This window comes from Heliangelus exortis, chromosome 4 (assembly GCF_036169615.1).
Source record: "Heliangelus exortis chromosome 4, bHelExo1.hap1, whole genome shotgun sequence".
Taxonomy (NCBI): Eukaryota; Metazoa; Chordata; class Aves; order Apodiformes; family Trochilidae; genus Heliangelus; species Heliangelus exortis.
This window is the reverse complement of record NC_092425.1, coordinates 10,736,881-10,757,348: the sequence shown is the minus strand read 5'-3', so window position 1 is coordinate 10,757,348 and position 20,468 is coordinate 10,736,881. Positions and strand designations below refer to the sequence as shown.

Below are 20,468 nucleotides of genomic sequence, written 5' to 3'. Positions count from 1 at the left end.
AAAAAACCCAGGCAAGTTTTTTTCCTCCCTCCTCCTATTTATCAAGCAAATTCACCCTCAAGTACACTACACAAAGCTGCTTCAGCAAGTGTTCTCCTCCTCCTATTCCTATCTTAGCTATGTGCTCCCAATCCTGTTTTGTGCTGGCTTCAGTGGTCAGAGCCTTTCCTGGGACATTTCAGCTTACTAACCCAGAATTTTTTTCCACAGGTGATTCTTCTGCTGTTGAATCAGTTCAGTGAAGAGTTTGCAGAGAGAGCAAGAGAAGCACCAAGAACAGGACACTCCCTTTAAACAGATGTTAGAGCAATGGCTCACTTATACCAAATTCTCTCCCAAGGGTTTTTCCACAGGCTCTGGGCTTCTCTGTATACATTAAATTGAGCAGTTTTATAGCTCTTCAACAATCAGTTTTGCAAGAACTTGTCTGCCATATGGATAGATAGGTTGCAAAAAGATGAAATGATATTTAAACTCCTCTGAGGGCCTATTTTGCCAGGGAAATCAGACTCTCTGGATCAATACCACCACTGAAGGAGAAAAAGGAAGAGAAAGACAGGAGGCTAAGACTAACAGCTGGGTAAATATTCAAGCTAGCTCTGCACCAAAGGTATATATCCTGCTTCTAGATAAGATACCTGAGGAGTATTTTCTAATTTAGTTTTGCTCACTCCAAATAATCCTGGGTATTGCTTGCAAAAATAAAATTTATGTTATGGTACAGGCTCTTGCCTGCAGATACTCAACAATATTCTAATCAAACCACGCAGTCTTCATATACCACTGTGTTAAAAAAGTTATAAACCTCCTCAATAGCATTCCAGATTAGACTATATAATTTTATTATATGAATAGAGATGAACCAGTTGTACCTTCTTTCTCTTTTTAATGGAACAAAAAGGTTTATAAGCATTTTTAAGACAGAAGTTTGCATATAGTTTTATCTTCAAAGACATTGTTTGTTTTGGTTTTTTTTTTCCCCAAAGAAAGTTTAAGTTAAACTTTCTATTCATTAGTAGATTGGATTTATAAAGGGGAAAAGAACCTATGGAATGTCAGTAGTTTTAAGAGTGTATCACTACATTAATCTTTTGCAAAACATTACTGCAAGTGGATGAGATAAATGTAGTAAAACCTCTAACTTTTTTCTTCCCCATATGCAGGATGTGCTCCTCTGTTCACAGCCTGATCAGTGCCTGATCAAGTAAAGCAAGAGACAACAGCCAGAAATCACTCCAAGGACATGGCCAGCCCAGCCCAAAGCCTGATTCTTCCTTCCATAGTTCATTGTAGCTTTCAAATACTGGAACCTAGCATATTAACATGTGGTAAGAGGCCAATTTTAATGGAACAAACCAAACTATTTCTGGCTTTTCAAATATGCCATCTCAAAAAGACATTACTAAAACTGTGGGGGGAAAAAAAAACCCAACAAAACAAGATTAAACCCAGTTTTTCAGTTGGTGGTGTGCCAGCTCCAAAATAAAATAACATTCTCACATCAAACATAAATTAATATTCACAGGGCTCTTCCTGATTCTCATTGCCTCTATAATATATTCAGGCTTTATTTAAATAATTTATGACAATTACAAACCAATCCAGAACTGATAGAAGATAGAAACTGATGAATGCTAAAGCACAACTGGGGACAGCAAAGAGAGGCACAAAAATAAGTATGACCTATTTTCACACTGCAAAATGATAGACTGGCTATGTAAGTGGTGTACCTTTGTAATTTATTTGCCTTCTTGAAATGGAACATTACTTCACGTCCTTAATGAACAGAAAGGCAAAGTAATTAAAGTTGTTTTAAGAAAGGAAGAGCCACTCATTGAAAATGACTGGCAAAAACAATCTTAGCATATTTATTTTGCTTAAATTTTCAAGTAGATACCTGGAAAATGTGTGATTTTTTGGTAATACTTTAATGTAAAAAAATAAAGTAATACTTTACATCGAGATTGATTGTGTCTTTCATGAATTTTCAGGCTTACCTTAACATCAAATCAATAACTTATTATTTTGATTATAAACAAATCACTAGAAAAGAACAATGAAGGAACGAAAAAAAAAATGGGAAAAAACTTTAAAATTCAAATAATTTGCTATTTTTGACATGAAAAAAATGAAAAAATCATATGTGAAACCCACATCCTTTGGCAAGTGAAAAACAAACACTATCTTATTAAGTGAAAGAAAGTCAGAATTGAACCAAACAAGTCCAAACCCTGGCAGGAGATGGGAAGCTGGTTTTAGAAAACTATGCCATACCTGAACAGTAACGTTTTCCAAAGCAGGAAACTCATTAGCTAAGGGTAGGTATTATTCACTCACTCAGAAATTTCTGTTTAATTCCCCCTTTCTGACCAAGTTTGCAATTCCTGCATAAAAACTGAAATGTGATTTTTGTACGTACTGGGCATTAACAGAAGCACAATACTAAATAGTATTCATCCAAAGAAATTATTTCACCTCTTACAATACATCTAAATAAAAGGGTTAATCATGCACTGTCACACTGCTTAGAAAGCCACCTTGATTTAGGCAGATGGGAAAAAATAACTGTGATTATTCTTAGAGCCAACAAGTAAGAGTCTATAGCAACATCTACAAAAAACCTGGCAATATGTGCAACGAGGCAGGTAACTGTAAATCCTAATTATGTGAGAGTTGTGTTACACTTACAAGATTTTACTCTAGGGTTAGTCACTCACATACAAGGACTAAACCAATACAGTTCTCTTGCCTGAAGATTAGTTTTTAATGAAAATAGCTAGACATAAAATAGCTACCTGGCACTTTCATACTGTTTCACAGTCAATAGTGTATCCTCAATTGTTTTATTCACCAGTGTATTCACACTGGCAATAAAAAAGTTAATAGCCCCGAGAAGAGTTTCTCCATTTTTAGCTAGAAGTTTCTGCATATCTGCATTGTAGCCAAACTCCTCCTATAAACAAAAAGCAGAGAAAACAAAACTGTAGATCATTTAAAATCATAACATTGGTCAGCAACTACTTAAAAAATACAAACACACAGATGTGGAGGCTATGTCACTTCTGTCTGGGTATATCTATGACCAAAAAGATATGATTTCAACACAATATTCTACTCAGTTCTTATGAAATCTCACATCATAAAACATGGTTTACAATTTTGTTATCACATATGATATTAAATCCCACTTTATTATGTGATTTTTATGCACTCAGAAGTCTTTAGCATTACTTAAAAGTGCTAGTGCAATCTTTACACTGTCTTTTCTGCAGGGCTCTAATCCAGCATCTCCCATGTGGTTCTCTAAGTAATGCTTCAATACCAACACAGACACCACTATATTAAATACAGTAACATAACCCAATTTACAAGGGCATAGAGCATTAATCAGCTATTAAGTTTTATTCTACGTTCTGGAAAAAAACACTGGGGAAAAAAACCCCAACATCACAGTTTAATAGGTCATAAATAAATGAAGAGCAAAATATTACAATGGATAGCAAATAACACTGACAATATAGCTCAGCCATAAATGTTAAAGGCACAAGGACAAAACTACTTCCCAAGCACTTCAGCCACGTTTGTATCTATGTTTGTTCATGTCTTTGTTAACAGCAGCATAAGCCCTGACCAATGCTGCAAAGATTTTCCTCATGCATGGATGCCAAACAAATTCAATTACTGTATTTATGTCATCCATATGGCATCTTCATATTCTGCAGATGGGAATTCTCACAACAGAGTGCAATCTCTGGTTGTAATGGCTGTAAAACACACTAGGTTCATATTTGGAACTTGGTCTTTTTTTTTTTTTTTTTTTTAGGCTTGCACACTGCCAACAACTGACTCAGAAGTGCTGTATTCTCCCAGTTTCTTTTCATCTGTCTCGAACAGAAACACCAAAGCCAAGTGATATTTCATTTTAACATTAATGACTTCACGAGGGTGAGCGTAATGGGCAGTGAAAAGGGAAGAAGCCTCTAGAAAAGATGGTGCAGTGGAAGTGAGCAATTTGAGTGCAAAGAAGAAAAGAAAGAAAACTTAAGTGTTGCATGGCAGAAGTAGCCAACCAAATCATGACAGATCTTGCTGAAATTAAAACCAAGTCTGTTTCAGCTGGTTTTGCTCTAACACTGCCAGCTCTGCAGTAACACAAGCACTAGCACAGCATGCAGGCAGGGACAAGAGCAGGAGGACTGCCCCTTCCAGCAGCGTTAATCCCATTTCTTTTCCCCCCTGCAGGCAAGACTGCAACTTGTTTTCCAGCTGGTCCTCTGACCCAGATGGGTGCAGACCTGAAAGAGCCACACTACCAATTCAAAGGAGTGGGGTAAGAAGGATGGGATTGCAGTGGCCACAAACTGTCCTTCTGCTGGCTGTAGTTTCATCCATAATTTCTGCAAATAACTCTTATGAAAGAGACAGGAAATCCTTTCCGTATCATGAGTTTATACTGTGCATAATCCATGCACAGGTCAATTAAAATTGGAATTTGTTTGTCTACATAATTAGAGCCACATGAGCCTGGAACCAGGAGTTATCTTTGTATCCAAAAGAGAAACAGTAAAACATTCACAGTAAGTAATACCTCTGCAGATACCACATAAGATCTCATTTTGTTAACACGTATAAAATAAGAAATATTGCCTTAAGAAGTGGTAGTTTTGTGTTGGGTTTGTTGGTTTGGTTTTTTAACTTGTATACTGTTACCATGTTTAATATTAAAGACTAACTGTTCAGAAACTTTACAAGTTTTAGAGGCAACAGTGCTATCCAGACATCCAAGAAGAACAGGCCAGGCTACAGATGGTAACACAGTACAGATTAAACAAAGGGGAAACACAAAGAGGAAAGAGACAAACATCAGGCAAGTGTCCAAGAGGCAAAGGTTAGATAATTTTTATTGCAGTAGAAACCTTTATTTGATTTGTACCAACAGCCCAATTCAATAATCTACACAAAAGATGAATGACTGAAATAAATTTAAAAACCAGTACAAGATGCTGAAAGAACCTGGAAAAGCAGTATTCCCACTAGAAGTTACAAGCTATTTGTGGAAAAAACCCTTACATTCATTAAGCAAGAGCATGATGCCAGATTTAATCCAAGTTTCAGAAGACATGTCCAGCTTCAGCACGTACTTCATAAAGATCACTAAGTTCTGTCACAAACCACATGCCCATATTTGTGTCAAGAGTAAACTGATTATGAAAAACTGCTTTTTGCAGGCTATTTAATTTCTTAGCTGACAGAAGTGCTCTACTTCAACAGCTTTCCATCTGTCAGACTGTAATATTAAAAATTCCTGTACTCCAGTGCAGGAGTCTTTTTTTTTTCCAGCTAGCTATCAGTTAAGGTTCCCTTGTGCAAGCATGAACTCCACACCTTCTCCCTTAAAACTCCATGAAAATAGATAATCACAAAAAAAGGAAAAACAAGCAGACAAAGGTTTGAAGCTTAGTAATGACAAAGGTAATTTAGGCTCTTTCAGAAGCTTTGGAGAGTCATTAAGCCCCTTAATACTGGTTTTTCAAAGGATCAGTAGCAGTATCAAATTTTAACTTTGGAAGTACAGAACAAGCAATGTTTGTAGGAGAAGTAGCATACAGCAGCTACTGTATTTTGTACACAACATCTACCTTCTCCCTCCTTACAGCAGAGGTTTTATTATCTGCAACAAAAAGTACCAGTGCTACATAAACTTCCAAACCAAGGAACTGTAACAGCCCAAATGCAGGTATCTAAAGATTGCCTCTCTTGCTCAGAAGCTCCAAACAGTGCAACAGTATAGATTAGTCCTATTAGTAGCAAAATTGGGATTCAAAAAGGACTTGGAAATGAAATGTCGATGCTTGAATATGCTACAGAAAAGTAATCTTTTCACATTTAATATGCACACGTGAAGTAATGTGCCCTATTCTACTTACTCCCAGGCATATTCCCCAAAGCCATCCTGTAATTGAAATGATGTAACACTCTGGAATGCTTTGATGACATTTCATTAGAAGCAAAATGAATAGTAAAGTACATTTTCTATACAATGAAAAGTGTCAGTTCTTGAGCCCCATCATTAACTAAATGCAAACATTTAAGAAGCAATAAAGAACTACAGTAATTTCAATAATTTCCTACACTTTTAAGTGAATTACATATGCTTTCCATACAGAGCATATAATATATTGTTAACTAAAATGTTTAGAAAAACAGCTGCTAACTACTATGTACCCTGCACAAGTCTATTAGGCTTATCTTCATCTCTGCCAGTTTATTTTTTAACACTATAAAAGTCTTACATGAAGTTCCAATGATTTCAAACTCAGGTCAGCAAATGCATCTCCAAGTTGCCTTTGGGTATGTACCATCTGGAAGAGTTGTGTGGACAGCATCTGTGCCAGTCTCAAGATGTTTTCATATTTTTTTTTGTTATCTCTCAATATATCTATCTGAGCTTCGAGTTCCAGATCTACTGTTCTTGAGCCACGACCCAGTTTTTCAGAGATGATCTGACGTGTACACTGGGGGAAAGAAAAATTAAAATATAAAGAATCAAGCATATTCAAGACAACACAGCATACACCCATTTTCAGCTTCAAGGGACACATAATTACACACAATTCTTTCACAATCACTCCTCACAATGTAAGTTTGCACAACAAACTGAAAAAACAACACACTCTTTAGAAGTTTATCAGGACTCAGCAAGAACAGCTGGACAAGTCTCAACTCCTTCGAGGATGAATATTCAAGTTAGCAAATCAAGAGTGTAACTAATTGTTTCTCAAGTAAAAAAACCCTTATCTCTTTTTAGGTTTAGTCAATCTCATTAAGTTAAAAGCAGCAACTTAGTGCACACTGCATTACAGGGAGTTAATGCAAGTACTACTATTTCTGCATAAAAATATCTAGTTAGACAAAGCCCAAAATATTACTATCAGCCATCCAATTCCAGATCATTCATGCTATGTTTTCTAAAAATGTTATTCTGGGGTTTCCTTGGAGGGAGTGGTAAATAGGTGGTGGTTTTCAACATGTTTTTTAAAGCTGATTGAGAAACTGGTAACTCCTACTGAGAAATATGTAAAGCCATTAGTATATGTTTCTCATTATTTACATATCTCTAAAACAGCACTGACAACTGTCTCAGAAAGACTTATTATATCTTCTCTGTCTCAAATCACATTCTTCACAGAGTTGCAGTTCATTAACACAGTGAGCAGAAAATGTGCTCTGACAAGGTTGTAGACACTTTCACCCAACCAATGGCTGTGACAGCTGAGGCTGCTACCACATTCCACTTATCTGTGACACCTTCACTGCCAGATAGGAGCCCTGCTCCACAGTGAACCTCCCAAGATGCACATTTGGGTCTGAGACATAAAAGAAGCCATTTGCAAAGCAGATGTGTATCAAAGCCATGAATTTCTGTATGGAAAGCAGGAATTATTTACTCTTCTAGTGAGTTGCCTGAAGTTAATCTGTGGTCCCAAAAGGTGAAGGGTTAACCAAGTTACACAAATAAAGAAATACTGCCAGAAATAGAATTACAAGGAGACTAAGTTGGCAGTCAAGGTCAGAGTCAACTACTCCGAAGTGATTTAACCTAAGTGCAAAGCTGCTGTTTTGGTAGGTGAAATAGTGCCCAAACCTATCTTATATCACATTCCCCAAAGACACTGCATCCCTGGATTTTATAGGGTTTCCAAATTCAAGGACTTGAGTTTAATCCAGTCTTTACTTACGTCAAGAGGGGAGCCATACTGAACTGCTAGAACTTTTCTATCCTTTCTAAATATAATAGACAGGCACAGGAAAGACTCAAGAATGATCAAGCAGAACAAGTTGGTGACAAATCATAAGCTGTAAGACCATTTGGGCTACTTTATTAGATTTGGCCAACTAACAAGAAAGAGCACAGCTAATCTAAGAGACATTTGTCTGTCAAGAATGAGAAATTTGGGAAAGCACAACAGATCACATCAACAAAGAATACAACTTTACTACCAAAGCCTGGAACAGATTGCAAAATGCAGCTTAGCAATGAGTGTGGTTAGAGCATAAATAAGCATTTTAACAAAATATGGAATTGATGAACAAATTTTGGCTATTTTAAAAAAAAGCTGAGACAAACACACACCTGTGGAAATACAAGAGAAAAATCTGAATCATGGTAAGCAAAATTTTTTGAAGCAAGATGTCCTGGTTTGGGCAGGACAAGAATAAATTGCAAATAAGAATAATTTACAAAGAACAAGAATAAATTACAAAGAAAGGAATTATTTTCAACGAAGAAACATGTACTTCAGACATTACAGCAAAACACCTAAAAAACCAGTAGTGACAAATGAGAAAAACCAGTAATCTGAAAGACTTACACTGCACACTTTGTAAAACTGAGATGCAGCTCAAGCCAAACACAGACTAAAGAAGAATATTTGTAACAGAAGATGAACCAATGTATCTTGATTTACAGACACACAAGGAGCTGTATAATCTCACTAGCAAACAGAAAATTTTACACATTATTCCACCTTCCTTTGTGGTAAAAGGGTATTTATAAAGAAGTGTCCTGAAAAGAGTACTCTACTTAGGAAGTCACAGATGGTTAAGTTTAAGAAAAAAACACATCAAAAATACACTTAAGTGAAACCTATTTTAAATTGCCTATGTTAAAAGATGAGCAGAAACATTACTGGATATGTCTCCGAAATAAAAGTTCCACAAGTAGCCCGGCATTAAAGAGAAGTTTGTAAAACAAGTGTATTGGTTGTTTTCCTCAAAGTTTAAGACTTGTATGAAAAACAAGAAGAATTTTTGTTAGAAGTGCTGAAAGTTAAGAGTCAAAATTTTTTTATGCATATGTCATCTTGTTAAACTGAAAACATCTCATCCAAAGGGGAAGGAGGGAGAAAGACTAGAAAAACTCTGCCCCAAAATGGGCAATTTCTTTTGATGCTAACTTATGATTACTAGGAGGCATAAGACTGGAGAGGACAAAGGAGAACAGCAGATGCAAAGGGAACAGAATAATCTTAGAGTTGTAAATCACAGGAAAAAGGCAAATGCAGTCTACAAAACTCATGGTTAGTCTAAAGAGAGGAGCAGCTTTAACCCCCTGTGATTTTCAATTGGTGACAGAGGAACTACTCTTATCAGACCCCTTAAAAACTTCCTAACAGCAGGTTTCACCACTTTCTGCCCTTGCAGATTAACATCTGGTACACTGGCTATTACAGCTTTCATCTCAGAGGGGTTCAGCTGCTGACTTCCCTCCACTAAGGATTTGTTCCTGCCCTGTATTTCTGCATCTTCCAACCCATGATCAGTTAGCCAGTACATGGCAAGGAGGAGGCTTCTCCCCATGACGTTCCTAATGGCAACCAAAGCCAGACAGTATGTCCACAAACTGAAATCCTGTCCTTAAACAAACCAAATATGCTTTTCTTACATAGCCATATAGATAATGTATTTTCTAATGTATAGCATTTCCAGGGGCATTTGCATAATGCTCCCTCAACTCCAAATGAATTCCTAAGTTCTCTTTGAACAATCCTGTTCCACAAAAAATGCCACACAGAAGGCGAGTGTGAGACTCTAGAAAGATCATAACTGATCTATCTCCTTAGGCATATTTGGGAAACAACTTTGATCTTAGATTTCTCAGCCTGGAGATGAGAAGGCTCTGGGAAGACCTAATAGCCACCTTCCTGAAGCTGAAGAGGCCTACAAGAAGGCTGGAGAGGAACTGTTTGCAAGGGCCTGTAGTGACAGGACAAGAGGCAATGGTTTTAAATTTGAGAACAGCAGATTTAGATTGGATGTTAGGAACAGGTTCTTTACCACGAGGGTTGTAGAACAATGGAACAGGTTGCCCAGGGAGGTAGCTGAGGCCCCATCCCTGGAGATTTCAAGAAAAAAGCTTCATTAATTTTTCTGATAGTGCGAGGCTTTGTTTGCTATCCCATAACTGGTAGGATTCTGGATTTCAGGAAGCAGGAGGCTTAAGCCAAGAAAGAAATCTAAAACTTCAGACTTTGCAAATACTACTGGCAAAGCAGTAACATTCTAAACCAGGATCCAAGACCACTTTCACAGCGTTTTTTACTGGAATGCCTCCATCACTGCTTTCTATCCTCACTGGGAAGGAAGTCCTTATCTGAACTTAAGACACTAGAGGGACGCACACCTGTGTTTCACACAGGAGGTTTCTTCCACAGATTCCTAATTTCTCCATGGCTTGAAGGAGATACCCACTGATGCACAACCCACCCATTCACACCTCTGCTGCAGGCATAAACAAAAAAAATTTTTTCAAAACTGGTCTTTGTTTAAAACTCCCAAGAGTATTCCCTGAAAACTGTTTCGTACCTTATGGCTGTTTAGTGAGAGCCACTTCTGGCAAACTGGCGTGACATTTTAGGCACCTTTTCTGTATTCTTTTGTTATTATTTTAGTTTCATCAAATCCCAATCCATCACAAAAAGCACCATACAAGAGCAAAGCACACATGAATCAAACCAACAATTCCAACACTAAGAAAAAACAATCAGCCAAGACAGAACAGAATATTAAAAATTAAAAAGTACGGAACTTGTAGATAGACCTGACTTTTTCCCCATCACTTAAATTTTTACTTTATCAGCAATCAACTCAAAGATAGCAAAAAGATTTGATTACAAACAGCAGTGCTGACGTGTATATTCTGTATGTTGAAGGGGACATTAGAAGCAGAACATTCTTTACCTCTTTAAATCAGTAATACTTACGAAAGATTTTCCACTTAAACCAGGGATTTAAAAAGGCTTACAAAGAACACTACAGGAGGAAGAAAACTAAGCCCTCCTTATGCATTCTTGCTTATGCTCACTGCAAGGAGAGATTATGTTCATGCAGAAGCACAACATTTCTAGAACACATAAATAGACACTCAGCTATGTCTGCGTACCTTGTAAGTGTTCAGGCTCCACTTTCTCACCAGTTCCAATTTCTCCATTGCTGGATTCTTTACTTCATCTGCTAACACAACAGGTCCACTCTTCTGCTGAGCTCTGCTTCCTATGTCAAACAAGGCAAAACGTCAAGGCCTTGGGTTTTGGTTTGTTTTTTCTTATTTGTTGGGTTGTTTTGGGTTTTGGTTTTTTTTTTGCTTTAAGGGATCAATAGCAGCTATGGAAGATCTATGCAAATGCACATGCAAAAGGAGAGCAAGGTGACAGTAAGAACTGGAAGTAAATATGCAGATTTTCAAAATCAGTTTCAGAAAGAAAGATTTATTTTAAAACTTATATAAAGTGTGTATATATGTCAGTATTTCATGTTGTAATAGGCTGAATAAAGCTCACCAGAATGCCTTGAGTTTCACTAAGCAACCTAAAAACAGGTTTTTTTACATTTTCAATACTTAATTTATGTTTTAAAAAGTCCACCAGTTGGACACTCAGATTTAGTCAATCTAAAAGTCTGTTTACAACCTGGAGACTATTAAATGAAGATTACAAGCACATGAAAACTGTTGTTACAGAGTGCAACTAATAAATTCCAAAACAGATTTTCATCTTTTCCAAGGAACATCCTTTCCAGAAGACGTATTCAGTGAATATTTAACTTACTTAATCCAGCTTTATTAACTGATTTTATTAGGAATAATTCTACTGTCTCCCAGCACAAAGCCAGCATCCAATATTTAAAGCAAAAAATTAAAATACCTAGGGAAAACCACCCCACATTAATTGCCAATACTTAGCATTTCAAGCTAGTATGGGATCTCTCATGGACTGTAAATCTTAATTTTCAAAATATATTTCCTAGTGTCCTAAACAGAAAAGTGCAAAGCACTGTAATTTTCAAAGTCACATTTTTATTTATTCCTGTTTGATTTTGGGTACTCCTGCCTCTCATCTTTACTGCTACTTAGAGTCACCTTATCCTTGCCAGGTTGTCTGTGTAAATAAGAGTTTGGAAAAAAGTCTCTGCAGATGCCTCAAGATATTCCTTCAGTATCGAGCTCTACTGTGTTCTTTACATCTTCCCCATGCTGTGCAGACATTAAGTAATTAATCCTCTCAACACCATTATGAGGTAACTGAATAGATTCTCTTTTTATATAGGAGGAAACAGACAAAGATGTTAAGTAATTTGCCCATAGGCACAAAATGAGTCAAGTGGCAAAGCCTCATTTGGTTGGGTGTTGTGAATTCCTAATGGCCACCTCATATTCTGTTCTGCAGGAATAATGCAGTCATTTTGGCAAAAAATTCCTAAAGTTTCAGCTTTAACCTAAATAAAAGATGTTGGTTACTCCCATTTTAGCTACTATTTGTTATTATTAACATTTGATAATTACTTTTTAAATTTCAGAGAGCAAAAAGCAGCATACAGAAAGGAAAGCAGAGGTTACTTTGTGAACTGTTAAAAGCCAGAAATGAGAGCCACCAAAAAAACCCCTCAGAAGTTATATTTTCAACTAACAGTACATTAAATTCTTCTAGACATGGAGGAGTTAGTACAGTGTCAGCAGAGACAAGGGCGTTATCCATTTAATGCTATGATACCTGTGGGAATAATTAAATCACAACCTTGTCCAGCCAGTCTGCTAGCTGCTGCACTGCTAGGAGATATAACAGATGATTTGGGTGATGCTGAGGAACCTGAAAAGGGGACATATTTAACCATAAAATCCATCATCTTCCCTGAGAAGGCATCGTGCACTTTTGCACAGATAAAAGACTTTTTTTTCCCAAACGAAGAAACATTTGCTTCAGCAACCCACTAAATAGAAGCAATCATGGAAATGCTGCTGGAATTTCTCATGGAAATGCTTTTTAAGAGGTACAGCTGTTCATGTGAACTACTCCAAGTTTTCTTGATTTAATCTTTTTCTCTAGGTCATGATGCCAAACTTTTGAGTGTTTCTTTGGGTTTGTTTTTTGTTGTTGTTTTTTGTTTGGTTGTTTCTTTTTTTTTATAAGAACAATCAAAATAGTACTGACAGTTTCACCAGTAAAATATACATTATGTGCAGAAAATTCCATGAAAATTTATTATATACAGATTCCACTGCTGAAACCTCTTTTTTTTTTTTTTCAAATCTAAGTAGATTTCACCCTGCACCATCATTGAATGGTACTCACAGCATTAAGGGGTGAAGTAAGCTCCAGAATCTGTGCCAATTTCAGAGATACTTGATAAACATCTGCTCCTCAGTCTGTGTAAACACACAGCAATAAGCTACACTGAAGATCATATGAGCCATTAGGTGTTACGGTGTGTGATGTCCTTCCCAAAAGAAAAAAAATTACATTTGCTTGCTCTCTTAAAAAAAAAAAACCAAAACAACAAACCACACATGAAAAAAAACAAAAAAAAACCCAAAACAAAACCCAAGAAACAACCCAGAACCACTTAGCAAACAACATTAAGTGACCTGCACCATGTGTGTTCTCTAAGCTCTTTTAGGATTATGCTTTTCAGAGCTTTGCAACTCTTACATATCACATAAAAGTCAGGAGGCATTCTTATGAAGCTTTCAGTATTTAAAAAGCCATCAAATCAGCTTTCTCTCTGTAGTGATGAGTAATCATCATATTGCAGAGGAGGTATTATTGCTTTTACTGAGAAATTCTGAGATATTTCAGGGCTAACAGTGCCCCGCAGGAAAAGGAAATAAAAATCCAGGTTTTTACAGTTTCAGCAAATTTTACATATTTGTTACATCAAAAATATCACTCAAAGTAACTGGACCAACAATCAGGTCTTGCCTTTTGAATATATTATATAAGCACTACTAGCATGGAGCACAATAAATCCAAGGATTTGGATCCAATGCATAGAAAATAGGAGACTGAAAGAGCTCACTTGGGGTGTCCCTCTGAAGTGATACATTGCATAAGAGCTGCAACTGTGTTCACCCAGGCATAAAATTTTGACAGCAAAGATCCTGCTAAAGGCCTAAAGACTGAATCATTACAGCAAGCGAGCTAAGACAAGCAGTCTAGAAAAACCTTATCATTTGACAGAGTATTAACACAGCCTTATACATGCTTCATCATTCAACATTCCCCAAATCCTAAAAGCCCTTCCCCTTCAGTATTGTCTACCTTGCATTCAAAAATGAAGCCTTAATAGGGACACTCAAACAAAATGGAATTTTGAGCAACAGGACAATCATTCTTATCTTCCATGGTTTTATAAGGAGCCTTGGTTTCTACCACTTCTTTCTCTCATCTCTCTAGAGCATCAGGAAAAATCTGAAGAAAATATCCTTAGCAGAAAATTGTGATATCTGGAGTATTAAAATTACATAGCCAAAGCTCCTAATTTATTTACATAACTTATTACAGAGCATTTGGGTTTCAAATGTATTAGTGTAGCTTGAAACACATCTTAGACCATTCTTTGCTTACAGACTCATGCACTTAACAGCTGCAACAGTTACCCTGCTAATAGAATACAAAAAGACAAGAATGGTGAGGAGTTCACCATCTGCCCAGTTTTCAGCTAGATAGTTTGCTAATTTCAAAGACTTAAACCATGGCATTCACCTTGTAATATATGTAAAGTACAACATGCAAATCACTGTTTCTATAAGCACAGCATTTTACCAAACAGGAAATAAGGCAAAATGTAAATTATATCTACGACTACAAAGAGATTTATTTTAACAGCTGCTCATTTGAGATAATTTCAAACCTTCCCAATTCAGAAATTCTCAAAGCTACATGATTCATTAAAATATCACTTTCACACACTATATTGTGGCACTCTGCTGTTTTTAGACAGATGGGAAACACAGACACTACTGGCTTATCATTTTGTATTTCTCATTGTTTAATACCACCTTAGATTCCCTAAAACATACATTAACACTTCCATAGTGAAGTAAACATCAGTTATCTAAAATCCTTCTGTTACAAACAACTGCAACTCTGTGCTGTGAAAACACGAGAACACACTTACATTAAGTAGTGCCTGAAGAAGGAGACCCCATGCATGGGCACTCTTAACAACAACACATTCATTCAGGTAAGAAATACACTATAACAAAAAAAGCAGAGCTAAGCCTCATGGGCAACAAGGAAGAATTCCACTCATTAAGCTGCTCCAGGTAAGTGAACTGTGTATCAGTAAATAAATAATTCTCCAGTTAGATTTCAAGTAGGAGCAATACTTGCAACATTTAAAGAAAATCATCAATGCAACATAAAATTCTTCAGTCTGACACCATTCCAAGGTGCTCAGACTTCCCTTCCTCTAAATGCAGACCCAACGTGGTGTAGCTTCCACTGCTCCCTTGCCAGATAGGACAAGTGTAGTATTCATTGTTACAACAAGCCAGCTACCAGAGAAGATTAACAGGTTGTCACTAATGAATATCTCAACATGTATATTTACCCAAATACTCCAAGGACCTACAGAACATATGGTACTACTGACCATATGGAAACATGCCTAAAGATTTTAAATTGAGAAACAGACAAAAAAGCAGTTTCCTTTACCTGTAAATGGTCCTGCCTCAACCACTCCCTCTTTGGTGTTGTCAAAGCCATGAGATGTTATTTTGGTTTCAGAAAGTCCAAGTCCAACTGGTAATGAACGGTTTAAGTCCTTGAAAATACATGAATAAAAATGGAAAATTAATATTTAAAGAAAGGTAGAAGACTCAAAAGTATTAGCCTGCAGTATCTTTAGTGAGGTCACAACATTCTACTGGGATGCAGAAATAAAACAAGAATGAGAAACACCCTAAGCATAGCCTGCATATTTATTCTAGAAACTTCTTTATACTTAACAATTCAAATGCTGTCAATTAGAGCAGGAGTTTCAAAAAATGGGGCCTGCAACATCTGAAGCTGGTCCAAAAAACTACATTGGTTTAATAATGTTTCTAGTTGAAAACAGAGGGTTACAGAATGACCTAAGACTAAGGAGGAGACAACACCTTGCAAACGAAAAAAGTGAAAGCAACTACCATAATGTTAAAGACTAAAAAAAAAAAATATATATTTCACTCTAAGCAAGAAATAGTTTTAAAATTCACAGCATTAATTTCTACAAATAGCACATGAAGTCTCTAATATTAGAGATGAGAGAAGCATCCAGAAAAGCACCACTTCTACAGTTTCCTTCTGAGCACATACTCTACATCACAAATGCTCACAGCACAAAGTTGCCATTTACTTCTGTTTGCTTTTTAAACTCATTGATTTAAAACTACCTGAGACCACCTTGTTAAATTGTTGAGAACTACATTAACTACCCCAGCCAACTTTCAGGCAACTCAAGTCTTCACAGAAACCCAGTGTAGGCCTACTAATGAACAATTAATTCATACACCATAATTGACACACCGTGTCCCTACTGCTCATTTTTGCAATCTTACTCACCTCTACACATAGCTCCCAAAGGTTTCCTGGATTATCTTTCCAGCTATCTGACTCAAGTTTAAGCCTCTGGTGTTACGGAATTTACTTAGTGCTTTAAAAGAAAATAATTCAGGTATTCAAAGCATTTTAAAACCACTAATTCATAAAGTAGAGGAGTAAAAAGCTACTCTGGAAGTGAAAGCAAAATGCTAAAATACACATACAAAAAAATGAAGCATTAAGAAATCTGAAAAGTGACAGTTTCTGGAGACAAGTACTCTTTTACACCCCCTCTGCCTCCATACAGACACATATAACATGAAAAAGTATAAAGGTGCAATAGTGAAATTAGCAGAGAAAAATAATACATAGCTTTAAGATGTCAGTGCCTGGACATGTGCACTAACTATGATGTATACAATGCCACTAATTACAAAGAAAATACAACCTTTAAAATCCAATCTATGTTTGACATGTTACTGTATTTGCTTGATCCACAAGTCAGAAGCAAGCTGGTGCTTAAGAACAATACTGCTAGAGGCTCAGACTGTCAAGAAGTGGTTTTGGACCACATCCCCACAGATTTAGTTAGTTGTCTTTAGCTTAAAACTAACTGCTGGGAGCATGGAAAAAGGAAGAGCTACAAACACGTGAATTCCAGCAGAACAGAAATCTTGTTGACATCGAAACCCAAGGATGCTACTGCAGTCAGAGTAACCAACTCCTGTAGCAATACTTTCACTCACATGAACTGGCTGTTCAATAACAGATGATATATTTGTGTATCTGAAGCATTATTCCCCAAAAAAAGGAAAAATAAACTTCGTGAACAACAAATAGTGCATTACATGCATAACCTGATTTCCCAAATGAAGCACACCACAACAGTTAATTTTCACTACACTTGTTTTCAGTCTCCACAACTGACTTTACTCTGTTGATACCACTTAAGTACTTGCAGTTGGTGGTATGCTGGAAAAACTTTGCTCCAACTTAGTTTAGCTAATAGAAAAAGGCTATTTAATAAAATGTAGCAAGCCTCTAGCAGACAGACTTAAAAAAAAAGGATAAGCAGATTGCAGAGAAGAGACACTGATTTGACAAAAATCAATTTGATTTTTTCCTGAAGGCAGCTTGGCACCTTGTACAGTTTTCACAAATATCTAAATCTGTAGCCAAAGAAATGTAGACAGCTAACCTGCTTAAGCATGTTTGCAATAGGAATCTAAGCAATCATCTGTATTTAAGACTAAAATGCAGAACATAAGCTTTGTAAAGACAAAAGTTTATATCTAAACTTAAGCTATTGTACTCTTCTGTACTTTAAACTTAAGTCTGATTTGAATCTAAACACAAACTGAGCAGACTACAAAATTAAATAAGTCAGAATATTACAACACATCCTTCTTAAAATAATAGTTGAATCATTAAGATTATTAAATTCTAGTATTATGTATAAATATACATCAGGGCTTTTACATAGACATATATACATATGCATGGATATGTACACAAACATGTATATGTTCATTAGCAAAAAGACAACTCAGTTTAAGAACTGCATTCAAATCTGGTCTTAAACACTAATAGAAAGAAATCCTTGCATACAAATTAAAAATGAAAATATACCATTTCTTCATTCGTACATGAGCAGAGTTGTCATCAAAAAGTCAGTGATCATCACTAGACTACCTTTTTGTTGTTTAAAACCACTCAAGTTACTGTTGAGTGGAGACATGCTTCTGCATGTAAGCTTCAATTTTTAATGTCATTCTTGCAACTGATTACATCCCTCTCAGAGTACATAAGCAAAAAAGCTGCCCCAAATTTTGTTATTCTGACAAAGCCATTTATTCCTTTGATAATTTACAAAGAAGGAAAAATTAGGCATGCATAAAACTTCACATTTAAGAGAATATATGCCATACTTCATAAGATTTTAGAGTGGTAGGAAGGCAAGGTAAATAGCTTTCTGTTTTGTGTCCACCAAATGTAAGCTTGCTGTTACAACACAGGACGTGAGGGTAGAATCCCCTACTACAGTAAGATTTTAGTGATCAGATGATCTTGTTTCAAACTCAGGTGATTTCCCCCTTCCTTGTATGAGGGAAATCAAGTTGTATCAAATTCTTATGAATTTCAAAATCCCAAACCTATTTAGGGATCCCTATCACACACAAAAAGCTTCATTCATCAATTATAACTGTGTAAGGCTGAAAACCATTGCATGTTTATGCAATTACCATTTAGCAAAAGTATTTTATTATTGTAACTTCAATGAGAGCCACAGCTACAGGTATAAAACCCCTACCACTCAAAAGATTCCCCAAAATTCAAAAGGTTGAATTACCTATCCCATTCTCAGCCATTTAGCATGCAAAAAGCTCAAAGAAGCAGAAGCATGAAATACAGGTACACAGAACAGCTGCATTAGCTTAATTTGGCCCAGTCAAGTCAGGGCAAACCTATTTTGTCTGCAGCACTTAAACCACTTTAACCCTGTTAAAATCACATTTTAATTAGTTCAAATAACTACACTATTTTAGTAAGGTTAGCCTTACTTGCATGACCCTAACAGGGATATTCATCAGTTTATTATCCTGATGATCAAGATGAACCCATAGGAATTTTTGACATATCAGTCCTGTTGAGACAGTAAACACTAAGCTGCTCAGAATGCATGTTTAAGAAGGAATGTTGGCTGAAGTACAAGACTCTTCCCAAAAAGATACTTCCTATACATACTCTCCTTAATCTAGAATGAAGAAGGGAAAGATTATAGAACTGTAGATTCTTCACCAGCAGAAAGCAGCTTAGCAGAAATTTACTAGAATCTTTTCTTAGGTAGACACTTGCTTAGTTAAGATTTAGCCAAAGCCCACTTAGCCAAAGCTTAGTAGAAACAAGGAGCCCATAAGCAAAAAACATTGTATTATTTTCTTAGCTATTAGTTCATTATGAGTGCATCACTAAGCTAAGCTTAGTACCAAAAATAAGTTTAAGAAATATTGTTTTACTTGCCTCTACTACCTTGAAAAAAGGTAGTACCCAGCATCACCAGCTAGCTCATGGAGTCCATTAAAAGTGGAGCAACTAAGCTGAGAACAATCATATGCTCCTTGATTTTATAATGGTGGATGACATTTTAAATAAAACCACTTCCTACCTTTAGGAAAAACTTCCAACACATCTTATTGTAAAGTTCACAGCTTAAAGTTTTAAAGATTACCACTACCATGAAACAAAATGTTATGTAGATTCACAGAACATGCACCCAGTAAGATAACTGGCTATGAACTTTAACTTCTCACCCTAATTTGTGTGCTACTGAGCTCCTTGTATATACTAAGCATTTTCTTCTCTTTACCCTACCACCTCTCAAAATTCAATAATAAAAACAAATGGAAAGAGAGATGAAGGCTTTATTCTGTGCTGAAGTAGAAAGCAACATGGATTGACACATTTCTTCTGCTCTTCAATACTCTTAACTGAGAGGACCCTTTCTTCTATTACATCCCTGTGATTTACCTCATGTCATACCACAATCCAGTTTTAAATTAGTTTCCCTTCCCTTCTCATTGTTTACCTATTTACCTTAAAGACCTATTTTTGGTCTTTAAGACTATGAAGCAGATCACATGGGAACAGAAAGGAAGATTGGTCCTTTTTATTTCATATCCTAAAACCAGTTTTCTAGAATGGACACACAGAAATATATTTTAAATGAGTCAGCATTCATTAGAATACTATTGTCCAAAGTAAAACCTAACTATACCACTCAGCATAGAAAAACCTAAGTGATGAACTCAGATGTTTTAGGTAGTGCGTGAATGACAAGGTTGGCATTTTCTTTCAGAAGACAAAAGACAAAAAAAAATTACCTTATTTATCTAATTTATTTTTGTAGCCTGGCAATAGAATTACAGAAAAAGACACTGAATACATATACTCAGACACACCAGATCCCAAAGCTTATCTCATAATTCTAGTAAAATAAATTGAAGACTCACAAAGTTAATTTATCTTTTGCAGCCTGAAGTTTATTCTGGTACTATATAAATGTTCAATAACAGTTCTGTCCCCATAAGAATACAGAAAGACCCCGGAGAA

General features: G+C 36.2%; 1 protein-coding gene across 8 annotated transcripts in view; it reads right to left on the bottom strand.

The window, feature by feature from the left end:
• ARFIP1 (ARF interacting protein 1) overlaps positions 1–20,468 on the bottom strand; it is a 43,983-nt gene that overhangs the window by 10,514 nt on the left and 13,001 nt on the right. For 5 of the 8 annotated variants that reach the window (XM_071742953.1, XM_071742954.1, XM_071742955.1 and 2 more), the window contains 5 exons: positions 15,492–15,600; positions 12,549–12,644; positions 10,943–11,052; positions 6,294–6,515; positions 2,796–2,953 (listed from right to left, as the gene is read on the bottom strand). In XM_071742953.1, coding sequence (XP_071599054.1) covers positions 2,796–2,953; positions 6,294–6,515; positions 10,943–11,052; positions 12,549–12,644; positions 15,492–15,600 — 695 coding nt within the window. Of the gene's footprint in view, positions 1–2,795; positions 2,954–6,293; positions 6,516–10,942; positions 11,053–12,548; positions 12,645–13,127; positions 13,150–15,491; positions 15,601–20,468 lie in introns of those variants that run through there. The other 3 variants (XM_071742959.1, XM_071742958.1, XM_071742960.1) reach the window with 3 other exon arrangements.